The sequence below is a fragment of the Ailuropoda melanoleuca genome, chromosome 1, assembly GCF_002007445.2.
Source record: "Ailuropoda melanoleuca isolate Jingjing chromosome 1, ASM200744v2, whole genome shotgun sequence".
Lineage (NCBI taxonomy): Eukaryota > Metazoa > Chordata > Mammalia > Carnivora > Ursidae > Ailuropoda > Ailuropoda melanoleuca.
Window position 1 is genome coordinate 8360559 of NC_048218.1, and position 23796 is coordinate 8384354.

General features: G+C 50.7%; 1 protein-coding gene across 4 annotated transcripts; it reads right to left on the reverse strand.

Moving 5' to 3' along the window:
• Positions 1 to 4727: 4727 nt before the first annotated feature.
• On the reverse strand, positions 4728 to 22009 carry CHAF1B (chromatin assembly factor 1 subunit B). Of its 4 annotated transcripts, none has more exons than XM_034655686.1 (14): positions 21834 to 22009; positions 20919 to 21054; positions 20359 to 20491; positions 18730 to 18847; positions 17988 to 18091; positions 15766 to 15862; positions 14429 to 14513; positions 12801 to 12894; positions 10569 to 10638; positions 10376 to 10467; positions 8544 to 8709; positions 7081 to 7464; positions 6221 to 6302; positions 4728 to 5511 (listed from the first exon to the last, which is right to left on the reverse strand). In XM_034655686.1, the coding sequence occupies exons 2-14, from the start codon at positions 21042 to 21044 to the stop codon at positions 5416 to 5418; spliced, it is 1647 nt and encodes a 548-aa protein (XP_034511577.1). In that variant the 5' UTR covers positions 21045 to 21054; positions 21834 to 22009; the 3' UTR covers positions 4728 to 5415. The 4 variants fall into 4 exon arrangements, with proteins under 4 accessions (XP_034511577.1, XP_034511579.1, XP_034511578.1 ...); XM_034655688.1 differs by having other exon boundaries at positions 4728 to 5507; positions 6226 to 6302; positions 21834 to 22007; XM_034655687.1 differs by having other exon boundaries at positions 8544 to 8706; positions 21834 to 21987.
• Positions 22010 to 23796: the final 1787 nt, after the last annotated feature.

The following is a 23796-nucleotide window of genomic DNA, read 5'->3' on the forward strand; positions in this document are numbered from 1 at the left end:
AGGACAACATCTTCCCTGGTTTTCCACGCACCAGCATGTGACAAAAGACCTAACGTTAATAATACGTGTGGGTCTGTGATCTAAAACTGGAAGAGCCTTGGGGCGCCTGGGTGGCACAGCGGTTAAGCGTCTGCCTTCAGCTCAGGGCGTGATCGCGGCGTTGTGGGATCAAGCCCCACATCAGGCTCCTCTGCTATGAGCCTGCTTCTTCCTCTCCCACTCCCTGCTTGTGTTCCCTCTCTCGCTGGCTGTCTCTGTCAAATAAATAAATAAAATCTTTAAAAAAAATAAAAATAAAATAAAATAAATAAATAAAACTGGAAGAGCCTTGAATGGCTTAACGGCAAGCCCCCCCACCCCCACTCCTGAGGATAAGGTCCTGGAGCCAGACAACCCTCCGGCCACAGCACGGTACCCCGCACGTTCTGTCCCCTGGCAGCTCACAGGGAAGAGGAGGGTATGGACACACCAGGCTTCCCCTGCTCCTCGGTCTTGCCCTTGAAGCTCCCCACAGCAGAGCACACAGCTGCAGCTCAGACCTCCATCACCTGCCATCATACGGTCGCCCCGCAATTTAATGCATCTCCTGGGGGTAGACACTTAGAGGATTTCCAGTCTTGTTTTCCATCTCAACAACTCTGTGTGCATATGTCTTTGTATAGTTACAAGGCCCAGGGGATATTACATTTGTTGCTAATGTAGAAAAATGGCACCAAGACAGTATTTCTTTTCGCTTAAAAAATTTTAAAAAGAAAGCTTTTAAGGTTAGCTTCTTCAAACTCATTAGACCTTTGGCTACGTTTAACATAAACACCTTTAAACCTAGCTCTTTGTATGGGAAGTTCTCACGGAGGGCTCCAATTCAGTATATGACGTGGATTTATAGAACTCTTTGGAACAACAAAATAGCATGCGATTATACAGGAAGTAATAAACACGAAAAATGTCTTGCAATAGATAATATACCACTTTCATAACAATGGCATCAAAAATCCTTCCCTTAAAAATACATTGGTTTGTAAATTTGACAGTGAAGGGCTAGCAATGTCGCCCCCCAGTGGTACGTTCGAGTACTCATTCATTCAGAACCCAAATTCGTGGAATCCCGGTTCAAAACGAGGCAGGTAGCCACTCTGGGCCCCTAGCTTGGAGGTGGCCTCAATAACGCAGCATCTGCTAGTTTCTTCAAGCCTCAGACTCCTCGTGTAGCTGAATGTGTAGTTTCTTTATACAATCAGTAAGTTCAGAGAATTTTAACTGCCCTTCTCCGAGGGTCTTGCAGACTTCACAGCCCTCCAAGGGGTAGTTCTCAGGCCAACTGCCTGTTCAATCTCTCGGACAGCTTTTAAAAATGCAGGTGCCTCTCTTGGGTGTCTCCCCACCCCCAGAAGCTGATTCTGGGGTCTGGACAAAGCCTAGATTTGAGCCAGTTTTGTTTTATTTGTAAAGCCCCACAGGTGACCCGGCGCAGGGCTGGGAAGTGGAGATGCTGCCAGTAGCTTGTACTTGGCGGGTAAGTGGGGACGCGGACAGAAGAGGGACCTGCGCAGAAAAGGAGGTCTGGAGGGGATGGTGACAGCACCGACTTCCTCCCAAGTATGCATTTCTCCAGGGACCTGCCAGGGGCACTGACCCAGGGCAAGGAAACCCCGAGTGGTTCCAAAGTCTTGTTTTTACACTTGAAATGCCTTTCCCAGCTAACGTGCAATGACAGAAGGAGACATCGAGTCATTTGGGGTATTAAGGAACGAGGCCAGGGTCTCAACCCCACACAATCGCTACTAAGCACCTGTTACCACAGCTTCGAAAGGGACAACGCTTACTGCTTCATAGCGTCTCTGAGCTAAAATGCAAGGAAATAAACCAGGACTAATGTAGGGTCCAGGTTAGAGGATTCTCTCCATGCTGCCCTCGTTTGTGCTGCGAAGGCAGGACTCCGGGCGCAGAGGCCGAGCAGAAGGGAACGCCTTCCACGGCCACCACCTCTGACAACTCAGCTGTCGAAACCTCCAGGGATTTGCAGACAAGACTGCGTGACGCATGGCTCTGCCTCTGATCTGGAGGAAGAGGCCGAGTCACGATCAAGGAAGCTTTTGTTGCCACTGGAACGTGCCAGACGCCTTCCCTACCCCGATGACAGCTGGGCAGCAGTCTCCCTTGGCCGGAGCCGAGCCACCCAAACCATGTCCCCAGAGCGTGCGCACCCCTACTGCCAGGAGGAGCGTGAGTGCCGGGGACCCCGAAACACCCCACCGGTACCTGAGCTGAGGTGATCTTGCTCCTGGAAGAGCTGGAACGCCTGACCCGCTTGCTGCTTCACCCTCACCTGAGCGGTCCTCACCCTCAGAGGGGCCGGTCCTACTGCCCATGGCACGCCACTCCAGCCAGCCCTCCTGACACCCGCCTCTCTCCTTTCCCACAGTCCTCTTCTCGCACAGATTTACCTGTTTACTGTTGGTCCCCCCCCAGCCAGAACGCCCGCTCCTGGAGGAGTGTTTGATAAACATTTCTTGAATGAAAGATCGAAGAGATGGGTCCTCACGTCACTTTCTTCCCCCTCTCCCACCCCCATCTGTGGAACCAAGCTCCTCTAGGACCGGCCACCAGGGGCTGAAGCCAGCGTCCAGGGCCACTCTGGCCAAGCCAGCTCCAAGCCCGGCAGGGACAGGGACCGCCCAGAGGTGGTAGGGCCGCGTGGCCGCAGAGCCTTCGAGCCCGGGCACATCCAGCGGGGACAGCGACCTCCAGCGGGCCTGAGAGCTCGTGTGGGAGTGCAGACACCTGCTCCTTCGACGTGTGGGAGAAGGCGCGACCCTGTGTACCTTCCAGCCCTGCAGTTTGATTTCTCATCCCTGTCGTCCTACTGTCTCGCTTCACCCTCTCCCCTGCCGAAGTGCGCAAAGTGAACGTGCCAGAGCTATAAAGAAGCTGCTTGTGGTGAACTCGTCCAAGGGCTGTCTGTCCCTTAGAGGGGCGCACACAGCAGGGGTGAGGCCGTGCGCTGAACTACAATAAGATGACAGGGAACTCGCAGGCTCTCAAGACTCCAGGCGGGAAGGCCTGGGCCAGTCGTTCTCTCCCCACTTGGAAGTTTCCAGAGCTGAGGACTCAGGACCTCCTTGCTGAAATGGACGCTGACAACTGCTTTGCTAAGAAGGGTCCACAGCACCGTGAACGTGCAGGTGTGAGTGCTTCCGGCAAGGGACAAAAATGAGTAAGGGGACTGGATGGGACGGCCGCTCTGCCTCCCGCAGCCCCGGCTCTGTATCTCTGCTGCAGTGCCCTTGCCCTGGCGGACGCCCCACTTGAGGCAACTCCTGGCACGATGGCGTGGGCCTGGTCGCCTGCTGTGGGCCTGGTCGCCTGCTGTGGGCCCCAAGGTGGCAACGGGGAGCGAGCCAGCGGCCCGAGGAATAAGCACCCCATCCAGGGGCAGCCCCCACTGGGAGGCCGTGCTCACACTGACCCTCAGGCCGGGCTCCTTCTGCAGGTTTCCCCAGTAAGTACTCGGATGGAAGCAGACCGTTGTAGATCGGGACACGGAGCTAACGTTGCCTGGGCTCTTACTGACGATTCTGTAACTTACATCCAGTGACCATCGACAGACAACTAGTTATGCCTCTAAGTGCCCGCTTCAGGCTGAAGGTGCCCCCTGTGCCCCCACGGTTGCTGCACAAGAGACAGATGCGTAGACGAGGCTGGAGTGCGGCCAGGAGAGCAGGCTCGTGCCCCGAGAACGCAGCACCCACGGTCACACCTCTTTGCACAGGGATCGGTGAGCACAGGATACCCCCACTCCAGCCGCAGGAAACGTAAAATCTTTCTTCTCTGAAGAGCTGAGGGCATCTCCCACCCATTATCTTTTCAGGCTGCCAATCAGTGACGACGCAGAGAATAAGCAAGAGGAAGCTTCCGGTGGAAATGATTTAACCAGAAGAGACCATATCCAGGGAGAGCTTTGCTCTTAGGATTTCCCAGTCTTGGCTGAACATCCGAATTACCTGGAGCTTTGAAGAATCCTGATCATGCCCCAGTCCCATTAGGCCACCGCCTCTGGAGGGAGTACCCAGGCATCAATATTCTAGTCAGTTCTTTGGGTGATTTGAGCACACGTCGAAGGTTGAGAATCACTGGTCAAAACAGATACCGTCTGACATTCTGAAGTATCTTCATGTTGAATGTGCCCGACCCCCATGTCATCACAGCTGAATCTGTTCACCTTCTCGTTCTCCGCATTGTGCGTTATTCCTCGTGAGCCACTTTCCCACCCGAAAGGGAGGCAAACTCTTTCTGGTTAACTCGGCTATGGATGAAGCAACCAATTGATCCTTTTTCCAATTCTTTCCTTTGCTGCTGCTGACCTGAGCTCAAAGGGGCACATCGAACCACTCCTCAGCCACTTCCCGTCAGACTCGACCAGGGCTCCTGAATGCTCGCTGTGAGCTCTCCCAGCCTGGAAAGAAATCTGGGGTGGGGGGAGCCTCACTTGCACGATTCACGGTGGTCATTGTGCCAAAGTGACAGGCATCGAGCATTATGAAATTCGTCAGTGGCACCTCATCTCGGTGAGAAGCAGCAGCTGCAGGCCCAGCAGCCACCTCGGGCCCGTGACCCCGTGAGTGCCACGGCCTGTGCGCGCCCCGGCCCACAACCCCGGTTTCCTCACTGCGGGAAGGGAGAATGCGCCCTCATCTCCAGGGTGGGGAAAGCAAAGGCAGAGGCATAAATGGCTAAGGAAAGTTCTTTTACTCTGAAAAATCAATCTGAAACGTTAAACTATTTGGATACCAAGCTGTAGCTAGTGAAATCTCAATTCTCTCCCTAAGGGGGGAAAAAAAAAGAAAAGAAATATGCCTGAACAGCAACCAGGCTGCTTCTGATGTTAACGGAGTCTCATCCCTGACCTGGTTTTCCTACTTTATTCTCGCTTCCTAACTTTCCAGAACAAGTGTTATTACCTTTAGAATCAGAAAGCAAACTAATTCCTAAAAATCAACTATTCAGGTCAGTTCGACAGAATAAACCTTCTCAAATACCTTTCTCCTCTTTCTGATTCCGGTTTTAGGAGGAGTCCGCTCGCATCGTGTCTCTATTTTCATGTATTTTCGAGGGAGGATTCACGGTCGCACGCCAGGTAACCCTGAACTGCCCCGGTTTCAGAATCTCATCAAAAAGAGGATTCAGTCTATTAAAACGTTCGCATCTCCGAGGTAAAAACGTATCGAATACAAGAGCAAACATAGTTCTGCGGAAACACTGCTCCATGTGTATCTTCTGCTACAGAAATCAATTCTCGAGTGTCCACCAGGCTCCACCTAATGCCACTGGCCTCCGGTGTCTCAGGCCCAGCTCCCCGCTCTGGGCACACGGGGGCCCCCAGACCTGGCCACCCTCAAGCACCTCAGACAGGTCTCATCAAGGGTCCAGACCTTGGGTACTTGCTTCGTGTTCACCAAGTCGAGGCCGCTTGAGCTCCGGAGGACTGCCCTGCGGGTCTCTGGGCATCTCTGGAACGTTAACAAACACAGGTTGGCAAGTAAGCGAACACTTCTTTAAAATTAAGAGCTCATGTTTACAGGGGGCCTGGGTGATGCAGTCGGTTAAGCGTCCGACTCTTGGTTTCAGCTCAGGCTATGAGCTCAGGCCCTTATTCAGCACGGGGATCTGCTTAAGATTCCCTCTCCCTCTGCCCCTCCCCACAGTGCACTCTCTCTCTCTCAAATATCTTTAAAAAAAAAAAAAGGGGGGGGATGTTTACAAAATAAATTTTGTCCCCGGACAAGAACTAAACTACCTGGCAAGGCCCTAGATGGATATAAGGGGAAGGATCCAGGGGTTCTCAACGGGAACGGGGGGCGATGTCGCCTCTCAGGGAACAGTGGGCAATGGCCGGTGACCTCTGAGAACATCCCAAGTTGGTGGGGGGGAGAACGGGTACCGGCATCCAGGGGTGCCCCCACAACACAGAATTATCCAGCCCCGCAGGTGGAGAACCCTGACCATTAGCACCTCCCAAACCCGCCATCGACTCATTTACCGAAGGGGGAAGGTGGCCTCCCTGCTGAGCGTAACGAGGCAGCCAGGGAGCTCGGACGACAGGTCTGGTAAGATGCAGCCCCGCTTTCTCAGAACCAACTGAAAATTAGGTGGTAGTTTCCAAAAGAACAACAGAGAAAATATTCTCTAATTAAAGTAAGCCAGTAAGTATCACTCACCCGACCTGACCTTCCTCCGTGGAAATCACACTGGTTGGTGCAGAATTCGGTGAAGTATTGGTCTTTAAAGGTATTAAGTTAATCCTCCTTAATTAAAAAAAAACAGTAAAGGGGTACATGGCTCATTAGTGTCATAGGCCTCGTTGGTGAGGATACCAAATCTCAAAGCTACCCAGAGGGACCATTTAAAATACCATGAGAGGGGCGCCTGGGTGGCATAGCGGTTAAAGCGTCTGCCTTCGGCTCAGGGCGTGATCCCGGCGTTATGGGATCGAGCCCCACATCAGGCTCCTCTGCTATGAGCCTGCTTCTTCCTCTCCCACTCCCTCTGCTTGTGTTCCCTCTCTCGCTGGCTGTCTCTATCTCTGTCGAATAAAGAAATAAAATCTTAAAAAAAAAAAAAAAAAATCTGTTAAAATACCATGAGAGGCATTAAATGTGGATGTGCCTGCTTGTTTAGTCACTAAGGACTACGTTCATGGACTAAGTTCAGTTGTCACATTTACAATAGTCAAACCTTAACTAGTCATCCAGAAGTCTCAAAACCTCTGTTTTGCTCATTTCCCGTGGTCTGCTGAACACCCACGGACACTGCACACAGAAGGTGAGCAGACACGGTTTCTACCACAGAAAGCTCCAAAATCTGGGTGGCGGGCCGCAGCCAAGTCTGGCTCTGGGCCCTGCCCAACAGCGGAAACCGGGACCCAACAGAGGTCTGGAAGCAGCGGGGTGGTCTGTTCCGAGCTCTCTCTGGCCGCACTATGAAGCCCTTACGGGGCGTCCCCTGTTCAAGGTTGGGGCCTTCCAGCTTCTGTTTTGTTTGTCAACAGCAATGACAAGTTGTTCTTCCGTCAGAAGTTCTTACCGGGGTGTTGTCTTGCTCCAGGCCTGCAGTGTATTCAGGGTGACCCTCCGGGACGGGGGTGCTCTCGGGTTTTGAGTGCTAGGCTGCAGGGCCGCCTTCTCCTCGGAAGGGGCCACTGGGGTTGGAGATGGTCTCGCCTGAGGTGGGGGTGTGCAAGGACTGCTGGGGTCTTGGATTCTGCCAGTAGGGGTCCCCTCGGCCAGCCTGGGTCCCGGCGAAGATCCCTGGTATGGCTGATTCTTCGTTTTCTTTGCTGTGTCAGGAGTTCTCACACTTAGAACCGGCTTCTCTTTCAAAGGTATTCCAAGTTCATCCTTCTCAAACGTCACAAATGAACAGTAGCCGTCCGTGGAAGAAATGGCCAGGAAGGCCCCGTCGCTGGACCTTTGTTCCCCGAACAGGAGAAAAGGTTAGAGACTATACCAAAGTCCAGGGCCCCTCTTAAGGCTCTTTATTAGTCAGAAAATGCGAGTTCACGCAGAATTACAAGCTTTGTGTGAAGGGGATGAGGGTCTGTGTGCTGTTCACTCCCACCCTTTCCTTCCCAGCCCCAGCTCGACTTTCCAGGCACTGCGACATCTCAGGATTGTCATCAAAATCACCCAAATAAAGGTGCGATGACCTTTCTCCCCGCCAAGCTAAGAAGAAAACTAAAAGAAAATAGGTTGTAAAGAGCAAGAGATGGTGGGTGGGTAGGCCGGGCAGGAGCTGGGTGCGAGCAGGTGGTTGGGGGTGAATCAGGGAACCTGGGGGCGCGGAGGAGCCCAGCAGAAGGCAGAGTGACACCACAGACAAGCATAGTTCTGGGTGACAGGAGCTCACGGGTGTGGGCTTCCTGCTGAGGGGCCTGGCAAGTCCCCACTAACCAGGGAGCCCTCAGGGCCTCCCCTCAGTTTGAGAATTAATTAGAGGAATCAAAGGAATCCCCAGGGCATCAGAATGGCATCATTCAGATGTTACTGTTACAACAGGAAGCGGTATCATAGCAAATCAGAGATGGCTTTCCTTTTTAATTCCTTTACAAAGAAACTGGTCAGGGCGCCTGGATGGCCCAGTCGGTTAAGTGTCTGACTCTTGGTTTCAGCTCAGGTCATGATCCCGGGGTCCTGGGATCCAGCCCCGCATCAGGCTCTGCACTCAGCAGGGAGTCTGCTGGAGACTTTCTCTCCCTCCCCACCACTTGTGCGCGCACACATTCTCTCAAATAAATCTCATTTTATTTTTTTTTTAAAGATTTTATTTAAGAGTGAGAGACGGGAACAACAGAGGGAAAGGGAGAAGCAAGCTCCCCACTGAGCCAGGACCCCAAGATTACGACCTGAGCCACCCCGGTGCCCCTCAAATAAATAAATCTTAAAAAAAAAAAAAAGCCAAAAAAGCCCTCTCTGTTTCTGCAATGACCCTGACCCGGGGGTCCCGTCCAGGGCAGCATGCACTGACCCTGCTCCCCACCAGCCACTCACCAGGACACGTCACTCAGCGTGTGGTAGTGTATGTGAGACACGTAGCCGAACGGGAAGGGCTGCTGGGTGTCGTACAAGAGCACCGAGTCTTCCGACGCCACGGCGAACACCAGGCGGTAGGGCAGGCGCACCAGCTCCGCGGCCGGCTCCGGCGAGGGTCCGCCTGCTCGGGGGGCACAGGACAGGAAGGGGCAGACGCGAGCAAGTGTCCCCCGAAGGCCCTCTCAGGGCCCATAAATGACGTCACTGTACGGAAGGCCAGCTCGAAGGAGGACCACCCACGAACCGGCGAGGACACGGTGTCCTGACCCGAGAGGCGGGGGCGCCCAAGGCGGGCCAAAGAGACCGGACGTGTGAAGGAAACAGGGCAGCCCGAGCGGCCGCTTTCTCGGAAGGAAAAATAAGGGTCACCGAGAAAGTCTGTCAAGTGACATTTTAACGGCCCCTCAGCTCACTGTATGCAATCACCTGAAGGCCTAAGGAGTTACAAACAGCCGCTCCCAGCCGTGGGGTAACAGGGACCTGAGGGACCCCCAACCGGGGCAACTGCAACACCAGGCAGAACGTACCAACGACGGGCTGCCAGACCTCGACCAGCAGGCACTGAAGGACACGGATCCCTGAGGGACGGGAAGTGAAGGGGAAGTCCTACACCTGCCTCAGTTTACCACCTGGAGCTTCCGGGCCCGGGAAAGGGAGAGGGAAGCCTGGCAGCCCAGAGCAGCCAGCCTGAGCCCCCAGGACGAAGCTCACAGGCAGAGCCGTGCGGGGGCCCTTTCCCGCCTCCAGCTGAGCACTGATGGGCACAAGCAGGTGAGGAAACCACCCCAGGACAGAGCAAGAACTGCGGGGAGGCCATTCCCGAAGCTTCCTCCAGCTGGGGTGGAAAGCCTGGTTCCCGGGGCTCAGAGCAGGGCACGTGGCGGCTTTGCTTCAGCAGCGGGGAAACGAACTGTAGACCAAACGCTGCTGGGCTCTGGCCTCACGAACAGAAGCAGCACAGTTTCCAGGTAACTTCACCACACCCCAGAATAAAGCCTGAGAGTATTTATAAGAATATATCCAGCATCCACTAAGGTACAGTTCACAACGTCTGGCATCTAATAAATGACCAGGCAGGCAAAGAAGAAAACACAACCCATAATGAGAGGGGAAAAAAAACCCAAAGCCAATCCTTTGTATACAAAGACAATAAGAGTTATTACAAACACTGTATTCTGCATGTTCAAGAAACAAGAGGAAACATGGAGCATATTAGAGATGTGGGACGCGCAATACAGAAAACAGATACCAAGAGGATAAAAACAGATCACCACGGAGCCAGCAGGAGACCTAACGCACGTGCAGGTGGAGACGACAGGGCATGACAGAAAAAACACGTAAAGCTATTAATGGTCGAAACTCCCTAAATTTGATGAGAACAATAAACCCATAGATCGAAGAGTTCAACGGACCCCAAGCACGAGAAAGCGGAGGAAAAGCACACCAAGGCCCCTAACACTCCGACTGCTTAAAGCCACGGACAAGATTTCTCTGTTTACATGGAGGAAAAAAACCCCTAAAAAACAAAAATCTAATTCATACCTAACTTCACTGCATAGGAAATGGATGAATGACATTCGACCTGCTTTAGTAGAAAAATACAAGGACCTTTTTTCCTTTAACGTTTAAGCGAAGGTGTATTCTGGACAACGCAAAAACTGGACACGTTGATAACATCGGTCTTCACTCCAGCTCTTCCGAGTAACTGAACAACCAGACCCACATACGTTTCCCCACAAGAGAAAACCCAAATCACGACCCATAATACGACCACTGCGGTTCTAACATACCTGTTTCCACCACGGGCCTCAACTCAAAGTAGACGGGACAGCAGCGGACAGCAAGCGTCGCTTTGCCAGGACAGGGCAGATGAGCGATAGGCCTGGAAGACAGGTCATGACCTCTTTAGAAAGGGCACTGTTTGTTACTCACCAAGAGCCAAAAGAAAGCGTAAACATTTCAACTATCTCTTCAACTGCATACCTTTTAAGATTTTTCCTGGAGAAAACATAAGTTGTATTTGTCACGTTTTCGCCAGATTCCACACATCCAGCTGGGGAAGCAGGGAGAGGGAGAAGAGGCAAGGTTTTATTAGGCTGAAGAAGATAAAACTCAACAGCATCCATCCCTGGCTTGTAAAATACTTTCCCCGCTAGCTGTCTGCCCTGGACAATGGTCCCAGTCTGGGCTCCGCTCTCACTCCAGCTCTACCCATCTGTCCCCTCCCCCAAGCGGCCCACCCACCCAGGGAGGCTTCAGGCCTGGGCAGGAAGACCAGAGCAGGGGGGGCTGTTCCTATGAAGACCTCCACTGGGGAGGCCAGCAGCCACTTCCTGCTGGAGAAGCACTCTTGGTAGATCCCCCCAGGCTCTGTCCCTGGATTTGAGCTTGGCGGCCAGCCGGAGTCTGTGACTGTTCTTTCCCACCTTCCTGGTGGAGCCAGGAGGCTGCCGGGGGACCCAGGCCTCCAATAGAGCCCCGGCCCCCTGCAGCAGCTGACCTTGCTCTGGGGAAAGCCACGTGTGAGCTCTTCCACACACACCCCAGGATGTTCTTAAAACCAGGCCAGATCAGGGCAGAGAATGACCGCCAACCACAGCTGCCCTTGGACACCTCTTTGATATATATTACACACACACACACACACACACACACACACACACACACACGTGAAATCTCACCTGTGACCACCGGGGCTGGGGCAGAGGCCCGATCAGCACTCTTTCTACCCTCCCCCACCAAGCCCACCCTCCAACCCCATATAACCCATTTGAACAAACCATGGATCATTTCTGCCCTTCCTCCACACTCACACAACCATGACCCCCAGTTACAACTCAACTGCGTATCTATTCATACGGTGGGGTTTTCAGTCCAGCCCTTGGGGTCTTGTTTACACCTCTCCTTCTGTTGCTCTGCTCTATTGACCACTCATGAGCGCTAACTTGGGTAATGCACCTTTTTACTAGCGGCCTAATATTCACCGCTATGAAAACAGCATAATTCATTCACCCATTTTGTTAATTGGTACTGTTTTCTCACAGCTACAAACAATACTTGCAATAAACATGGTTGAAAATAGACTCAGTCTTTAAGAAAAGTCTAAGACGAGGGGCAGACTGGCAGACGAGGACATGCATTTGACGGTGGCCGGACTGTTTTCGGAAAAGGCTGTACCGTTCACAGTCCCACCAGCAGTACCCACATTCTGCTTGCCCATCAGCAGCAGATACTTTCACTTTTTTCTGGTCTGAAAAGAATAAAGAGATACCTAACTGTATGTCACTTTAATTTCTATTTCTCTGTCACTGAGTTTCCGAACCTCTTCCTATGTGTGCTGAATGCATAATAGATCTGCTCTTCCACAAACTGCCTTTTTGTATCTTTCATTTTTTTCTTCTGGGTTTTCCTTTTTTCTCACCAATTTAGAAGAGCCACTGTAAGTGACCCACATAAACTCTTTCCTGTACCATAAACAGTATTTTCCAGTTCTGTTATCTGTCATCTGATTTCACTTATGGGGTCTTTGCCATACAAAGGTTTCCCAGTCAAATGCAGTCGAAAAGGCCTATCGTTTAAGAGTTTCCGGGTTTCCAGCCTTAAGATTTTCTTCCCTGTTCCTAGGATGTCCTCCTACATTTTCATCTTTTATATTTAAGTACTGAATTCACCTGGAACTTATTTTTATACAAAAGTTAAGGGTCCAATATCATTTTCTTCCAGACCTGCACATTCTAGCACCATTCACTCCATAATCCATTCTTCCCACTGAAAGACCACCCAAGTAAGATATTAAATTCCCTTTGATCTCAGGACCTATTTCTGGATTTTCTGTTCTGGTCCACTCATCTGCTTATTCCTATACTAATAACCATATTGATTTGGTGATAGTAGTGCCAACAGTATCTGGTGACATTTGGTCAGTCCAACACCTGCTCGAGTATTATTATTTTGCATACTTTCAAAACTATTCTTGAGGCACCTGGGTGGCTCAGTCGGTTAAGCACCCCGACTCTTGATTTCGGTTCAGGTCATGACCTCAGGATCGTGAGATCAAGCCCTGAGACAGGCTCCATACTCAAGACAGAGTCTGCTTGGGATTCTCTCTCTCCCTCTGCCCCTTCCCCAACTCACGCACACTCTCTCTCTTGTGCTCTCTCTCTAAATGGATAAATAAAGTCTTTAAAAAAAAAAAAAAAAGCTTGTTAAACCCACCTGGTGTGAGGAGCAAAGATCCATCAGGAGTAAAACTAAGTCTACGAAAGAATGACTTCATGCTGTCATCATGAAACATCCGGTAACTTCTTGCCTGTGGCACACAAGTTTAAACATTAATCCAAATCTTAATATTCACAAGAAAGGCTTACCAGTTTGTTTTTTTAATTTTACATAGTATCATTTATTACTCACGTAATAGACAAAATATATTACAAATCAAATAATCAACCAAGACTGCAAGAGTAGGGACACCTGGGTGGCTCAGTTAAGTGTCCAACTTTTGATTTCGGCTCAGGTCATGATCTCAGGGGCCTGGGATCGAGCCCCAAGTCAGGCTCCACGCTCAGTGGGGAGTCTGCTTGAGATTCCCTCTGCCCCTCACCCCCACTCTCTCTAAAATAAATAAATCTTAAAAAAAAAAAAACAACAACTGCAAGAGTCTCATGAAGACTATCTGCCCATCTGTGTTAAGGAAGGCTGTGTGTGCTGGGCACCTGGGTGGCTCAGTTGGTGAAGTGTCTGCCTTCAGCTCAGGTCATGATCTCAGGGTCCTGGGATCGAGCTCTGCATCAGGCTCCCTGCTCAGCGGGGACCCTGCTTCTCCCTCTCCGTCTGCCCGTCCCCCCTCAAATAAATGAAAATCTTTAAAAGAAAAAAAAAAAGGAAAGTTGTGTGTGTACGTGTGTGTGTGTGTCTACAGTTACCGTTTTAAAAAGCCTCTGTGAGGACACAGAACACTGTCAGCAGCGGTTTGGCTGGAGAATGAGACGGGGGCGGGGGGAGCAAGACAACGACCAGGAGCCCTTTGTCATCTGTGTGTCCACTTAGAATTTCCAACTTGATGAACACTTCGTACAGAGGAAACAGCCCGCTACTAGACTGGTAATCCTACCTTTCCAAATGTGTCTTGAACACCTGTGTGGGACGGTTTTGGCTCCGACCGACACTTGATTAACACTAAGCATTTCGGTCTCCAGGACCCAAAGACCCAGCATCACCCTCCTGACTGTAGGGGAGCTCTCCTGGGTCACTGGTCATGGCCAACCCGGCCTTAGCCGGCTGCCTGAGGACCGGATTCACACCGCGTCCCTTTTTGTTCCAGTGAGCAACGTGCTCCCTCTTGCCTAAGTGCCTGCATCCGTAGTCTCGATTCTTCCAGGACCAATGGCTGGGTCTCCGCGGTCCGCTAGCAACATTCTCTCCATACCGGCCAAGATGGTGTACGGCCTCCTGCCAGACAGCCCGATGTTTGACCTACCTGCCTTCCTGTTGCAGAGTGCCGGGGTCCCCCTAGGTCAGAAGTTCTCGACCCACACCACACCTCAGGATCCCAGAGGCCCTGCCTACCTCAAGCCAAGTGAATCACATCTGGGGGGAGGGGGACGGGCACCCTATCTGTTAATGCTTCCAGGTGACTCCACAGTGAGCCAGGGTTGAACATCTCTATCCACCATCAGCAGCTGTCCCCTGGCCCCCAGATGTCCCCGTTCCACGCACACCAGCCCCACAGCCTAAGCCTTGAGGGGGCCTGAGACCAGCGGTGTAGCCATAAGACATGGAGGAGCTCATGACCTCCCGAGTCTCAGCTGAGGCCTTGCTGAAGCAGAAGGACAAACGTTTCCTACCTCTCCTTCGGACCCTATGCCAGACAGCATTTTTGAGACATTAAAAGCCACACGTTTCTTCTGGGTGCTGTACACCCTCAGGACCCTAAAGAAAGAAGAAGAGTCTGACTGATCTCTTCCAGTGAGTGAAGTGTTCCACACAGAAGCACTCCAGCATCAAACTGAAGAGCGACTAAACAATGTCATCCTGCAAGACCACGTACAGTGACCGTCACACGTGTACTACGGCAGAAGCAAACCACCCAAGGCAGGTCACTAATGAAGTGAGGAAGTAGGTCCTAACTTCATTTCTGATTGAATGTTTCAACTTGTCAAGTAAGATGTACTTGAGGCCTGGCCTTTTCAGGCTTTGGACACTCGGCCCAGTGGTGATTTGTAGGACGACAGTGACATTAGTTTCAAATGGTCTTGCTCTCAGGGATTTGAAAGAGTAAGGAAACACCAGCATATAAATTTGGTTGTTGCTAATTCATAATATTCCCCCTGGCTAATCAGATCGTCATATTCCTCTTTGCCTGACTAAAACACAGATCAGAAAATAAATGCACATAGAATATAAAGGTGTTTATTTTTCATAGCCTCTCCTGACTATTGCACATTGCTAGGCCATCTGAAATCAAAGGTGTTATGATTAAAAGTAGTTGGATAAATACTCAAAAGGACTATTTTGACTGAGGAGTAATATATCCAGCACCTCTGATGTTTAGTTCTTTATTCCAAGAACACAATTAAATGCGTGACACCAGTAAATAGAGCAATAAAACCTCCTTTCAAAAAAGACAAAATATTCTATGTTTACATTAATTAAAGTGGAGTCATTTAAATCACTGCGGTAGTAAACTATAATCAAAAAGTGGAAGAGGGGGTGTCTGGCTGGCTCAGTCAGTGGAGTGTGTGACTTGATCTTGGGGGTTGTGAGTTTGAGCCCCATGTTGGGTTAGAGATCACTTAAAAATAAAATCTTATAGAAAAGAAAAATATTGAACCCTACTGTTAGGTTTCCCTTCTTGCCTAAGTCATATTTACAAAACACTTTTTCTTTAAAAGTTGCCCATGAAATCCAAATGTGATTCAAAGCACTCTCTGCATTCATTCACCCATTCAATAAAGATTTACTAAGCACACTACATATAAGGCCTTTGCCCTAATTAGTTTCCAATTTCTTGTTATGGTGTAAGAATAACAGTAAAACCAAATGCTTTATATGAAACCAAGAACATGGCCAGGTGGTTGAATCAAACCTAGACTTTGCTTTATTATTGGTTAAGTGGTGATGAAAACACCTCTGCAGAAAATTTAACCCAACAGAGAAGCCAACTTGCCAAATGCTGACGTACCTGTCACAGCTCAGGGTAGCAATATACTGACCCAAGGGGTCCCAGGTTACTCCTTGGACATAACTTTTATGTTCATTAAAGATGGAGAGCTTTTGTCCTGCGAATGAAGCACACAACAGCATTACCCCAAATCAAGCACAAGCGGAGTCAGCTACAGTTTAAGTAGGACACCCGTTATCCCTTTCCATCGATCCGCGGGCGGGGACAGAGGGCCTCCGCACAGCGCTCTGCGGAGACAAAGAGGGCCTCGCACAGCCCAAGCTCCCAAGGAGCCCGAGGCTTCGGGGGAGAGGCACACCCATCACTGCGCAGCACGGGACACAGAGGGGAAGCTGAGGCGGCGGGGGGGTGGGGGGTGTTAAGAAGGGGACGAACCGCGTTCAGCTCTCCAGGTCGGGCGGGCCCAAGGGGGGCCATGAAGGAGCAGGTGTTGTGAGCAGATCCAAGGCGAGAGGGAGGGCGGCTTAGGTACATGGAGCAATAAGGGAGAACTTGAGAGGGTCAAGTCCAAGGCGAAAATGGCAAGACGGGGAGGACAGGAGGTACGCGACCGTGACCCCTGTGTACCAAGAAAAGGTGCTGGGAATTCAAGGTGCAGCCGAGAGCAACACCCCACTGGGAAGTGACCCGCATGGTGCAGATGAAACCGAGGTTCACGGAGAATACCGGCAGTGCCCTAGTTAGGACGGGACAGCAGGCCAGGCCGGAGACGACGGCCTGAGCAAAGCTAACAAGGATGCAAAAGGGACTCTGTGGAAAGAGATTAAACCAGTAGCTACCGCACGAAGATTATCTGGATCAGAAGAGGAGTTATGAAGCCATTCAAAACAGCCCCAAAACCCTCTTCTCTGAAAAGGAGTCTACACTCGCTCACTCACCTCCCCCAATTCTCTCCTGCTCCTTTCACTCAGCCCTCTGCAGTCTGGCTTCAGCTCCTGAGCCCGTAAACCACTGACCCCCTGACCCACCCAATGTCTGTGAAATGCAGCAAGTGTGCTTCAGTCTTTCCGGGGAGTCTCTGATATGAAGGTGGCCCGGGGCTGGCTGACGGCATCTCCTCAGACGCCCTCTGAGTCTTACCAGAGAGCCTTTTTAACCCACACTTGCGTAGTCAGGTTGGTGTGCGAGTGCAGGGGTTCCTGAAGAGGGACTTTGTAAGCGACCTGCCCTGGGGCTCGAGCGGCTCCCCCAGGGCCCCTCCACAGGCTGGAGCCTCTTCCCGAAGGCAGGCTCATGCCTCGCTCCCATGCCTCGTGCTCTTCAGACTCGGAGCAGCCTTCCCGGCACTGTCACTACTGACGTCACACCTGCTTGTGTATCTGACACAAGCTAGAATGCAGGGCGTCATGACCTGGCCAAGTTCAAGGTCGTTACAGCTGGCCTCTGGGGGCTGCTGGGTGGACTGTCCACACAGATGCTGAAATTATCCAGATCAATGGCCTGATGTGGGGAAGACGAGGACACTGGCTCTCCATTTGCTGAAGTCGGGGACTGATTAAAGAACATGACAGAGGTGGGGCAAGATAGAGGGGGTCCGGCTGGATGGCAGGGACCTAGAACAAACAGAGTGGAGAACCCAGAGGTGCAGGCAGCTCGGTGGGATGCCCACTCCAGCCTGACTCCCTCCCAGCACTCTCGGGCTGCGGGAGCACCAGACGGGAGCACCATGAGGGGCTGCGAGGAAACACCAAGGCTGAGTAACGGTTTGCAGGGGCAAACACGGTCAGGCGTTAGCCACTAACTGGCTTTTGGCAACTCACTGCCACTTTTGTAACATCTCACATGTCTACTGTCTCCCCAACCAGAGAACAGCTTCTATACATGAGCCACGTGTCCCTGGCTGTCCTTGATCTCAAACGGACACCTGATCCGACCTTTCCCAACACAGAGCATTCAGTGCCCATTGATGATGACAACGACGACGAGTGAAACTGCCCCAGACCCTGAGTTCCATGAAGGCGGGGTGAGCCCTGCCCCCGACACATAGGCAATCCCAGGCACATGGGAAGGACCTCGCTCTGGCACCAGGACTCAGCCTCCTACACTCGGACTGGGACAGACCCTAAAACCGAGCTGTATCCATGACACGGGGGCCTCCCCACCTGCTGAGCAGACACCCGTTTTAGCTCACTCAGAAACTCTTATGCCTTTAAAGCAGGTTAGACTTTATAGCAACTTAGAATATTCCTTCCCCCCGACAAGAACAGACACGTGTCAGCTACCTTTACTGACGTCCCATATGATGGCCGTGTTATCCACAGAGGCAGAAGCCATCAAATTCCCGTCGGCTGCCCAGCAAATATCATACACATCTTCTAAGTGGCCCCTGCAGTCCGAAGAGGAAAAGAAGGGGGAAAAGCAGATGTCGTCTCAACAAGAGAAAAACCACCAAAAACTCGGAGACCATACGTTAGGATTTTAGAAATTTCCACCGGAACTGTATTAGCTGTAGCTAGGATCTGCTGCCTTCAGGGGTGGTTATGGCTTCATCATTGATTCAGTCTGACTGAAGAAAATTTTATAAGCAAAAATAAAACCCATTTGCAGGCGCCTGAGTGGCTCAGTCTGTTAAGTGTCCAACTCTTGATTTGGGCTCAGGTCATGGGCTCAGGTCATGATCTCTGGGTTGTGAGATGCAGCCCCACATCGGGCTCCATGCTGGGTGTGGAGCCTGCTTGAGATTCTCTCTCTTCCTCTGCCCCTTTTTCCCCCCACTCTCTCTTAAAAAAAAAAAAAAAGGAAAGAAAGAAAACCCATTTTAATCATGTTTCTAAGTCAAAATGCAGGGCACCTGCTGGTTCAGTCAGTAAAGTGTGTGACTCTTGATCTCAGAGTTGTGAGTTCAGGCCCCATGTTGGGCATACAGCTTACTTAAAAAAGTTTTTTTAAATAAAAAATAGCATGTGAGTTGAATGCATTCAGAGCAGCTCATTAAATCAGTCCCGTGAGCCCTCCCCAAGTTACCGCAGGGTTTTTACGACAGTCCAATTCTCCTTATTCAGCTGAGCCTCATCCTCGTCCTGAAAAGCGATCTGTTCTGGCTCCTTGTTGTCGTTCACCTTCCACAACAGAATGACAGCATCTGTGGAGTGAGTCAGTTAACGATAAGCCACGCTTTCTGCATGCTCCTTCATTTCTGAGCTTTTAGGATATCAAACCCTATTTACATTGTTCAACAGACACTATGGTCACCACGGGTGACTTCTAAGAATTTGGACCAGAAAAACAGGTTTGCCTTCTGATCTAAAACTCCAAAATCAAACTCATACCAGATCAGAGCTATCCAAAGTCATACGCAACAGAAGGGGCCCCGGGCCAGCGAAACATCACTGCGAAGCAGCTGACCACGTTAGCAAATCCTGAGGCACTACCCATGAATGGCTGAACAGGGAGAAACAAAGAGCCACCAGGCGAGGAGTAGCAAACCATTCCCAGCTGTCTAAGCCTCAGCAGGACTTAGCATCTTGACTCCTCAGTTACCTCCTGCAGAATGGGGCTAACAGCATACCTACCTCATAGGCCTGTCTCGGGGATTAAGTGAGTTAATATGCATAAAGCACAACACAATGGCCCGCACACGGTGAGCCCATGGTCGTGTCAGCTACTCATATGGACACATGAGATACCTCAGCCTGATGTCATCCACTGTCTGGGTGCTCTAACCCCCTGTGCTCTGACCCCAACTCTCCACACAAGTCTGAGCGCCACTCGGCTTCCCTCTGCCGGCAGGATGGTGACTGAGCCGGCTGTATGGGCACAAGTGTGGAATCCTGGGAGCCAAGTGGAGAGGAGATCAGCCTTGATATTGGCAGATGGACCCTCTTAACTGCTAACACTAGGTTTCTGGGCCTTCAAGGCCAAAGGACTTGGCAAAACAAGGGTTGCCCTGTGCAAACCCTCAGAAGACAGCCTGCCAGCCTCCCCCAGTGACATTCCCCACTTTCCACCTTTCCCTCTGTGCACACACGCCCTGGACATCATGGCACTGAACTTTACCAGATCTCTTTCCTCCTGCAAACAAAACCTGCAATGTGTTTTTTTTTCTACTAACTTCTAGACTCTTCTGGTGTCGAAGCATGGTAAAGAAGATTTACTTTTTTTCGTAGTTTTGTGCTTTAAGCACAAGCAGAAAAGATGAATCTATTCCCACCAAGCAAACATAGAGGGCCATTCAGACAATACTCTCCCAAGTGAATTCATTAATCATGAGAGACGTGGGAGAGACTGTGCTCACCTGGATACTAAACCAGCAATCAAACAAGGCCAGGACAGCTGCATTAAAACCATGGCAAAATGGTAAACACCATCCTACTTGTCTCCATCAGCGGAGTGGGGTGAGGGGGAGTAGCTGGGGGGGGGGCATTTACAAACAGCTCTTCTCAGGTTAAGCGTGCTGTCCCCCATCCCCTCGTGCGCCTCAGAACGCTATTTTACTAAACTATCTAAATGACAGGTTGAGAGGTCAAGTGACCTCTAAAATAAAAAAAAAATAAAATAAATAAAAAGCATACCTAGCTCAGGTCTCGGTATTTAACAAGAGACGCAAAAGTATCTGGTTTCTAAGGACTATTGAAGGATAATACTAATACTCACCATCTCCTCCTGACGCTAAAATTTCCCCATTTGGAGAAAAACGCACGACATTGACAGCTTTGGTATGGCGAGCAAGATTGGACAAAAATTCAACAATGGCCTTTCCATCGGGTCCTTTTTCCACCTTCCAGATCTGTTGATAACCAAAACATTCGTTCAGAGAACCATACAGAGCACCTACCACACCGTGCTTACTAAAACAAGACTAATTTTCAAGAAGAAAATAGTTTTTCTTTTGATACGTAAAATGGAACTTCTACCTGAAACAGTAAACTAACAGACCCATTGCTTGTTGCCGTCCCTCCTACCTCTTTCTAGTGCAAACTGTTCCCCAACAGGAACTGGCTGGCCATTCTAAAATCATGAGCATCCAGCTCATCACTCTAGGAAACATTCCCCCAGGAGCAAAGCTTTCTTTTGCTTTCATGGTTCATTCGAGGCCCTGAGAACTTCTCTCTCGGCTGGACGACAGAACAGTCTGAGTTTGCTGACATTCGTCTTCAAGGAAAGAATGGAGAAGGAAGCTTCGGCAGCGCTTCTCTGTACCCCCGCCCATTTACCCGAACCGCGGTGTCCACGCCCGCCGACGCCAGTCTGTGGATCCTGCCAGCCGCGCCATGCTGGAAGTCCAGGCTGTACACCGGCTCCTTGTTGTGCCAGGCGATTTCGCAAGTAATGACTTTCATCCTGCCGAGCCTTGAAGGAGCAAAACAAATTCCTCCAGCACCGTTCTTTTCCCAAAGATAGAAGACAGCTGAAAATCTTTGGTAATGGACTGAATATCAGAGCAGAAAAGGTATCCTGAACGCTTATTGGGAGCCGGGAACCCTGCTTATCATAAAAAAACGCACGCTGTACCGGGAGAGGATGTCCATGTTGACCTCTCACGTATCACCTTGCAAGTGCACCTACAATGCTTCGCCGAGCCGCGGCTGTTGGGTTTATTTTACTGCTACGTCCGGAAAAGCAAAATGGAACACTCATGCAAAGGAAATCAAGGGGCTGGGCCCTGCTGCGCGCCCGCCCCCGCTTAGTGGGGGTTGGGGGCGCTCCCGGAGAGCCTGAGGCCGGGATCGATCGGGTGAAGTGCTGTCGAGGTCACGGGCCGCCAGGGAAAGGCCGCCTGGGGGAGGGGACCACTGGGGGAGGGAGCCGCGGGAGACACCCACCTCCCAGGGATGGGGGCCACCAGGAGGAGGGGGTCGCTCGAAAGAGGGAACCGAGGCCAGGGAGCCACAGGGGACCTCCCCCAGTTCCCAGGCCGCAACGGACGGGGCGCTACGCCGGGAAGCCGAAACCGGGCCTGGCCTGGCGGAGGCCGCACGGGGCCGTGGCGGGGGCCCGCCGCCCGAATGCACGCCGCTCCGGAGCTCTGCCGGGACCCCGCGGCCCGCCCTCAGCGAGATCCTCTCGCCCCCGTCCGACCCCGCAGGGAGACCGTGGGGACGCCGGAGCCAGCGCCGGGGAAACAGTACCTGCAGGGACACGGTCAGGGGACGACACGGTCAGGGGACTGCACCGCCAGATCCCGCCGCCGCTTGCGCTTCTTCCCGCGCGCCGCAGGCCCCGCCTCCTAGTGGGCGGAACTTCCCGCGGCGCCCCGCCTTTTTGTAGGTGGGACTCTCTGTTAGCCCCGCCTCCATGTGGGCGGGATTACGTGGCGTTCCGCCCCTCCTCGGGCCGCTGATTGTGGGTCAGAGCTGCTGAGTCCTCGAAATCCCCGCCGACTCCCGGCGGTTCACTACTTATGTGCCCGACCGACGCCTCGGTGAAGAATAGATGAGTTAGTTTATCGTCTCATTCATTCGATCATTTCTTCCCTTCTTAACTCTTTTAGCAAACATTTCCTGAGCATCTGCTAGATGCTGGACGCTCTGCCGAGGCTGGATAAGCAGGGAAGAGTGACTTACCCTCAGGTAGTTGACAATCTGGTAAAAGGAAAAAAAACGGTCCCGCAGGACGGGTGGGGGCGCTGTCACTCTGAGACATGGTGTCTATGGGTGGGATTTAAGGGGGTAATTAGGTCTGGATGAGATCCATGGGGGTGGAGCCCATCATGGGATTGGTGCCCTTATAAGGGGATGAAGAAAGTCAAAATTCTTTCTTCCTCTCTCTCCCTCCGTCCCCACCCACCACCCGTCCCAGGTCTCCAACACAGGAGGACGCAGCCATCTGCAGACTGGGAAGAGTCCTCACCAGATACCAGATCTGCCAGGGCCTTTATTTGCAGACTTCCTCGCCCACAGAATTGTGAGAATTTAATGTAATTTAAGCCACTCCATCAATGGTACCTTTGTTAGATCAGCCTGAACTAAGAGACAAATACTTTAGGAAACTTCAGTAGTTTCTTTAAGTCAAAGATTATGTCTACCCTATGGCCCAGCAATTTCACTTTTTTTTTCTTTCAAGATTTTATTTAAATTCAAGTTAGTTAACATATAGTGTAGTATTTGTTTCAGGGGTAGAATTTAGTGATTCATTGCTTCCATGTAACAGCCAGTGCTCATTACATCGAGTGCCCTCCTTAATGCCCATGACCCGGTGACCCCATCTCCTCACCCTCCTCCCCTCCAGCAACCCTCAGCTTGTTTCCTAGAGTTAAGGATCTTCCACTCTTAGTGTATATGTAAGAAAAAATGAAGGCAAACTTGCAGGAGAATGTTTATAGCAGCTTTCTTCATAATAGCCCAGATTGGAGACACCAAATATCCATTAATTGAAAGATAACCAAACCGTGCCATATTCATACAATGGAATTCTATTCAATGATCAAAAGGAAATCTTGCAACAGCATGATGAAGCATTATGATGAGCACAAGAAGGAATTATTGCAAGTGATACACAGAAATGGGATAATATCACAAAGAAATCCTATGGTTAGAAGTGATAGTGGTATTGATACACATATGTATGGATACATATATGTTTACTGGGAAAAGCAAATAACTATATGATATGGTTAGGAACCAAGATTTCCAGCAAAAGAGAAAAGACTAGAAATCTAGATATATAAAATCTAAGAAGATGAATTCTCTAAATTGGCAGTATTGGTATGTATTCAATATATATTTTATCTTAAAAAAAAAAAAGAATAGGCTTTCCTAGGACAATCCACTAAAAAGGCCTAGAAGAAATAACCAAACCAGAAGCAATGAGTGTGTCTGTGCCTCGATTATGGTCTCTAAATAGCATTTCCCCTGAAAAAAACCACCTCCCTGGAGGAATGGCTGTTTCCAGGTCTAGAACAGGAAGTTTATTAGACGAGCTTGAAATAGTTTATTATACCAGAAAGCAAGAAAATAATCAAAGACTACTAGGATTATGGAATAAGGACATAGGAGCCAATTCGAAGAACTGTAGCCAAAGTGAGACAATTTAACATTGGAAAATTGCCACAGTGGATTGAAACACATTAAATGCTAAAATTCACCCATACAT

Bases quoted from the DNA above. Each gene is read 5' to 3' on its own strand.
- CHAF1B (XM_034655686.1), bottom strand. From the start codon at position 21,044: ATGAAAGTCATTACTTGCGAAATCGCCTGGCACAACAAGGAGCCGGTG. The intron at 20,492-20,918 runs GTAAATGGGCGG...GGTTATCAACAG, and splicing joins GCGTGGACACCGCGGTTCGG to ATCTGGAAGGTGGAAAAAGG. The intron at 10,468-10,568 runs GTATGCAGTTGA...CCTGTCTTCCAG, and splicing joins TCCAGGAAAAATCTTAAAAG to GCCTATCGCTCATCTGCCCT.